This window comes from Rhodamnia argentea, chromosome 10, assembly GCF_020921035.1.
Source record: "Rhodamnia argentea isolate NSW1041297 chromosome 10, ASM2092103v1, whole genome shotgun sequence".
Taxonomy (NCBI): domain Eukaryota; kingdom Viridiplantae; phylum Streptophyta; class Magnoliopsida; order Myrtales; family Myrtaceae; genus Rhodamnia; species Rhodamnia argentea.
The window spans coordinates 7,850,387-7,856,510 of record NC_063159.1 but is presented as its reverse complement, the minus strand read 5'-3'; the positions used below and the strand labels follow the sequence as shown (position 1 = coordinate 7,856,510).

At 41.7% G+C, this 6,124-nt stretch overlaps 1 protein-coding gene across 3 annotated transcripts; it reads right to left on the bottom strand.

Annotated features, from left to right (window-relative positions):
* Nucleotides 1-1,434: 1,434 nt before the first annotated feature.
* Nucleotides 1,435-4,152, bottom strand: LOC115739102 (transmembrane 9 superfamily member 12-like). 3 transcript variants are annotated; one of them, XM_048285945.1, is made up of 3 exons: nt 3,982-4,152; nt 3,751-3,851; nt 1,435-3,669 (listed from the first exon to the last, which is right to left on the bottom strand). In XM_048285945.1, the coding sequence occupies exons 2-3, from the start codon at nt 3,782-3,784 to the stop codon at nt 1,706-1,708; spliced, it is 1,998 nt and encodes a 665-aa protein (XP_048141902.1). In that variant the 5' UTR covers nt 3,785-3,851; nt 3,982-4,152; the 3' UTR covers nt 1,435-1,705. The 3 variants fall into 3 exon arrangements, with proteins under 3 accessions (XP_048141902.1, XP_048141903.1, XP_030527868.1); XM_048285946.1 differs by lacking the exon at nt 3,751-3,851 and having other exon boundaries at nt 1,435-3,688; XM_030672008.2 differs by lacking the exon at nt 3,751-3,851 and having other exon boundaries at nt 3,982-4,151.
* Nucleotides 4,153-6,124: the final 1,972 nt, after the last annotated feature.

Sequence of the window (6,124 nt, the reverse complement as noted above, 5' to 3'; positions counted from 1 at the left end):
TTTAATGTAATCAACAGACTCATTTTCGTCTGCTCGAAGAGGAAAAATTATGAATCCAGGTCAACGTTGACCACACCAATTTCTTGCATCGTGGATGTCCACGTTAATGCAGGAGCAACAAGCCTAGTTCACAAGGAAATGTCAATGATTCTTTGGACTTAGTGGTTGGACGAATGGTAAAAGAACGAGAGATGAGATGGAAATGGAGGACATTTGCTCCAAATTCCCGGGCACGTTGGTCAGACCATTTTTTTTTTTTTTTTGGGTATTTTTCTAGGTACAATCACTCAAGCCAAAAATTCAAGGGGATCTCGTTAATAAATGCACTAATAATGCACAACGACACACTTTGAAAATGATTGTATCTTTCTCGAATCACCCTCCTGATTGGCGGGTTACAAGTTGTAGACATTGCCGGCATATAAGATTAATAAATATAAGCACGGACGATACCCCGTGTTTGTGACCCATCGTTCAAAAGGTCATTGGAGAAAAACATGAAAGGAAATTGCTCATGCGGTAGCGATAACCGATAAGTACCTTACATAAAACAGCATGCAAAGCAAAAGCAAATAGAATTGTCACTTCTTTCCCTCCTATTTTATCTCTTCGATGATCAACCTAACACCGTCATTTTATCTTCTCTTCGTTACTTTGAGCGAAGGAGACGAAACGAAATTACCAAAGATCTACTTCAAACTCATCGACTCGCTTTCTGGGAAGACTTGGTTTTGTTTCAGGGCAGATAGGAGTCGCCGGCAACCAGAAACAACATGCCGAGCCAACGTCTACGACACCAGTTTTCTCGTAGTTGATACCGATGCTGATTGATGCACGAGAAGCAAAATTTATGTAGTTCATTGCTCTTGTATCTGTTGAATGGCAGAGTCGAAAGAGAACGAATATGAAATGAAATGGGAGACATTAGGTGCTGGTTCTCAATCTGCTCGGCAGAAGGGACTCAGGCTAGGGAAAAGAGATTAGCTGCGTAGGATAAATGGCAAGGGTGTGGATATCTCATGGTTTTTTGAACGGGCCCTAGAGATTTTCGCGACCTGTTAGTCTTCTCTACTTGAACTATCTTTCGATCATGAACCGTAAGCTCTTGGGATCAATCACAGTGTGGCTCAAAGTGCGAAGAATGCTGGCTTTCCAGGGAGCAAGGGAGCATCAATTCTACTAGCGAGCGAAGTTCACACTGTTTCAGTTCTTGTCCACCTGAAGGTTGAGAAGATTGGAGAAGAGAAATCTTTCAAGGCCATGCAAGGAGTCATATGGTTGACAAGGGCATTCCAGGGCTGTTCCTGTAGTTCCTAGAGAATTGCCTTCTTGTTAAACATGATGCCGAGCCTATTTATGAATGGTGCTTAATGGATTTAACAAATGTTCGGTTGCTGAACTGCCGCAAATAACACTAATCGGCATCTTCAGTTCGAAGAAGACTGTTAGCGATAAAGCTCCATACTTGATCATCGGATGATACAGAAATGACAGTGGAAATCTATGCCATAGATAGGAATACATTACTTTGAAACATTAATAGCTATCTACGACAGTCCCGTTCTTATTTCGACAGCGAAACATGACAAAGGCAAGGCAATAGATAATAAAGTAAAACATTCCTGTATTAGGATCGAGGCAACTTCAGCTTTCCGAATGCAAGGAGCTCAAGCAGAGGATGAACTTCAGAAAAAGCCGACTCTACTCAGATCTCTGTTGATGAGAAGAGAGCATTCACAAAGTAGAACGAAGCGAGGAAACCGATGCTACCAGTTGATAGCAGGGATGCTATCGCCGCGATGAGCGAGTAACCAACATAAACTGTGACCGATGGGGTCCCGCTCAATCCCTTCAGGTCAAAAACCAAGTAATAGATGCTGTACATGAACACAAAGATGGAAGCCGAACCGGAAGCACAGAAAGACTTCCACCACCATTTCCAGTCCTCGGCTTGTAGATTGCGATAGGTAATGATCAAGGAAGTTTCAGCACAGAGAATAATGAGGGACAGAAGACAAAGGCAGAGGGTCCCCGTCACGCTGTAGAACCTACCGAGACATATGCTACTCAGAAGGAAGAAGAGTTCAATAAAGAGCGTGCCGAATGGGATCATCCCAGCATCAAGAACTAAGAGCCACGAGAGAAGTGTCCTAGCCGGGATTTCCCTAGGAATGTGATTAGTTTTCACTGGATATTGGATGGCCTCGGCCCAGGTCGCTAGGAGTCCTCCCAAGAGCGTGACTGGCGCTGAAATGCAGAACAAGAGCAACAAAGATCTGACATACATGGAGGAGAAAATAAAGGCGGTGCTACGGTTGTTCCACATTACGAAGTTGAGGGACACCAGTACGATGAAGATGATTCCTGGAAAGAGAAATACGATCAACCATGAGACCAATTTCCAACCATCAGTACTTCCTTTCAGCGTTCTCCACAAACGCACGCCAATGTACCCGCCAACGATTCCCAAACAAGAGTAGATAGTTATTATCAACGTCAGTATCATTCCTCGAGCATCAGGCGGTACGAAGCCGAAGGCTGCGATAATTACAGTCACAAATCCAGTCAGTGCGATTTGGACCCCAGTGCCAACCATCACACTGAGAAGCCTAGAGTGATTCGGCTCTTTGAATGCATCACCGGCGAGAAGCTTCCAACCCGAAGGCTCGTCATCAGTCTGTGCTTCAGCCTGCTTATCGAGTCCCCGACATTTTGCAAGTTCCCTAGATATGGTCTTATGGAATATGGCGAAGACAATACCGGTTAAGACAAGGATGGTTATCAGAGAATTGAGTACCGAGAACCAACGGACACTCGAATCTCCCTGCTTCAAATAAATGTCCCAACGAGACTGCCAGCCGATATCGCTCTTCACGAACTGAACTTCATAAGTGAAGGATATCCTCTCGTCCTCCCTCACAACCTGCGATGTCTCAAGATCGAGGGGACATTCAATTGGATCAATGTTGTCATACATTTTGAGCCTTTGCATGTTTTCTGGGTCGTACTTGACACTGCAAGGAACCACCCTGAAGCCCACAATCTCGAACGGCGACGTCGCTTTATAACCCTCAGAGATCATGCCATTGGATGACGCATCAAAATCCATTATGTCACAGCCCCGCTGACCGCAGTCACTGTGCTCGTTCACCAAGATGGTGAACTTGAGATGATTAATGATGTAAACATCATCGCTGTCCGGCAGTGGATACCCAATTGGGAAGCCGGTCCATTGGATGTCAATCCCACCATAGCTGACATACCTTATTACCGGCAAACCATCGAGCATCATGTTCACTTGGTACATATCGCGAATGCGCTGCTTCAAGAGCCTCGCCTCCTGCTTGCTCAGGGGACTAGTAGTGCAGAGGTAGATGGACTCATTCACATGCCCTCGGAACCGATACGGCGAGTTGACAATCTGGTCTCCCATGAGAGCGGCGCCCACATTGCCGACGCGTTTTCGGATCCCTTCCATGGGCTTGCAGTATGGGAGACCATAGTAACTCAAGGGAAGCAAAGTCTCAATGGAGGTCAAAGAATTAACTTGCGCAGACATATGATCATTGCTGACGTATGTGTGCATGTAGCTTCTTGCCAAAGAAAACCAAATTGAAGAGAGTGCAAAGAAAACCCAACTCCTGATTGCAGAGCTTGTCATCTTGATAGCTACAAGAGAATCAGGCAACTAAGCTCAAGTTCAATGATAATTCGTCTCAAAATACCGTGCATGAAACTCATGAACTATACTCCAATCATCGACGAAAAATTTCAGATCTTTCATGGCTTAGCAGCAAGAAAAACGTCCTTCATCGGCACGAGGCCAAAGATCAGGAGATCCTTTGATCTATCTACTAATGAAAATGAAGCATCAGAATCCAATACATCAAGAAAACAATTTTGGTTGATTTCTTCTTCTTCTTTTCTGGGATATTGCAAGAAAACATAAGTAAATGAAGATCAAATGACAATAGAACGTACCTCGCAAACGATGAAATTGCAGCTCTTCTCGTTCTCGTTTCTCGCTACTTATGCGACCATTGATGGAAATTGACAGATTCGTCAGTATCTTGGGTAACTTTCTGGGAAGAAACTTGGGTTTTATGAATGGACAAACGGAAGTTGACCGCAACCGGAAACGACACTCCAAGTCAACGTTGAGGGCACCATCTTCTCTCATAGTGAACATCGACTTGACAGGCGAACGTGGTCCACAAGGAAATGTCTTTTGTGTTATGGACTTGGTGGTTGGAAGAATAGTACGAGAGTGAGATGAAAGACAGAAATTTGGAATTTTAGGTACATTTTTTTTTTCTTGGGGCGATATTTTAAAGCCGAAATTGGTTTGGGACAGCACCAGTTCATACTAATTGTAATAATGTATGACCACACGCTTCGAAAATGGTTATTCTTTGGGATAACGACACAAATAGTCATTGAATTTTGACTCAATGTGTAATATAATCCATGAACTTTTAATTTGACCAATATGATCCCTCAACTTTAACCCAACGTGCAATGTGGTCCCTGTACTTTTAATTTAACCAATGTGGCCCTTGAACTTTTGGAATATGTTCAAGTTAGTCCTTGAACTATATGAAGATTTTCAATATAGTCCTTTCATTAATTCAAGTTTAGGGACTAAATTAAACATATTTCGAAAGTTCAGGGACCCCATTGGTCAAATTAGAAGTTCAATGACCACGTTGCATATTGGATGAAAGTTCAAGGACCATATTGCACATTGTATCAAAGTTCATGGATCATTTAACCCAATGAGCAATGTGGTCCTTAAACTTTTGGAACATGTTCAACTCGGTCCTTGAACTATATGAAGATGTTTAATATAGTTCTTCCATTGATTCAAGTTTAGGGACTATATTGAACATATTCCGAAAGTTCAAGGACCGCATTTGTCAAATTAGAAGTTCGGAGACCACGTTGCATATTGGATGAAAGTTCGGAGACCATATTGGTCCAATTAAAAGTTCGGGGATCATATTGCACATTGGATCAAAGTTCATAGATTATTTGTGTTATTTCGCCTTATTCTATTCCTACAATTGCCCATCTGATTTGTGGGTTACGCGTCGTGGACATCCCCACGTACAAAGTTGGTCGATCTATTTCACGAAAAACACATGATTTGAAATATGTTTTGCTAAAAATGATCTCTTATGTTACTTAAATAATTAGCTGATAAAAAATATTTTCATTATCAATATCAATTTATGTCTAAATATTTTTCATTTATTTATATCTATAAGAGATAAAAAAAATAATTATTTTTAGAAAAAATATTTTTCAAATCATTTATTATCTCTAGAATAAACGCGCCCTAAATGTAAATATGAATACGGTCCACAGTTATAACCCACCCGTCAAAAGGATGGCTGGAGGAAAACATGGCCCCATGGAAAATCGAGCAAAGGCACGTTCTAAAGAAGTCAGCTACTTCTGATGGAAAATGTCTATGTTCCCGATGCCCTTCCAATGACTCATAGGGCGTTACTAGTGCACTTCCTAACATTTTTCTAAACTAATAGCAAGGCTTAAGAATATTATAAGTATCAAAACTTATATACGACGTTTACTTTAGTGACAATAGAACGTACCTCGCAAACGATGAAATTGCAGCTCTTCTCGTTCTCGTTTCTCGCCACTTATGCGACCATTGATGGAAATTGACAGTATCTTGAGTAACTTTCTGGGAAGAAACTTGGGTTTTATGAATGGACAAACGGAAGTTGACCGCAACTAGAAACGACAGTCCAAGTCAACGTTGAGGGCACCATCTTCTCTCATAGTGAACATCGACTTGACAGGCGAACGTATTCCACAAGGAAATGTCGTTTGTGTTATGGACTTGGTGGTTGGAAGAATTGTACGAGAGTGAGATGCAAGGCAGAAATTTGGAATTTTAGGTACATGTTTTTTTCTTGGGGCAATATTTTAAAGCCGAAATTGGTTTGGGACAACACCAGTTCATACTAATTGTAATAATGCATGACCACGCGCTTCGAAAATGGTTATTCTTTGGGATAATGATACAAATAGTCCTTAAAATTCATATGTAATATAATCAATGAACTTTTAATTTGACAAGTATGGTTCATGAACTTTA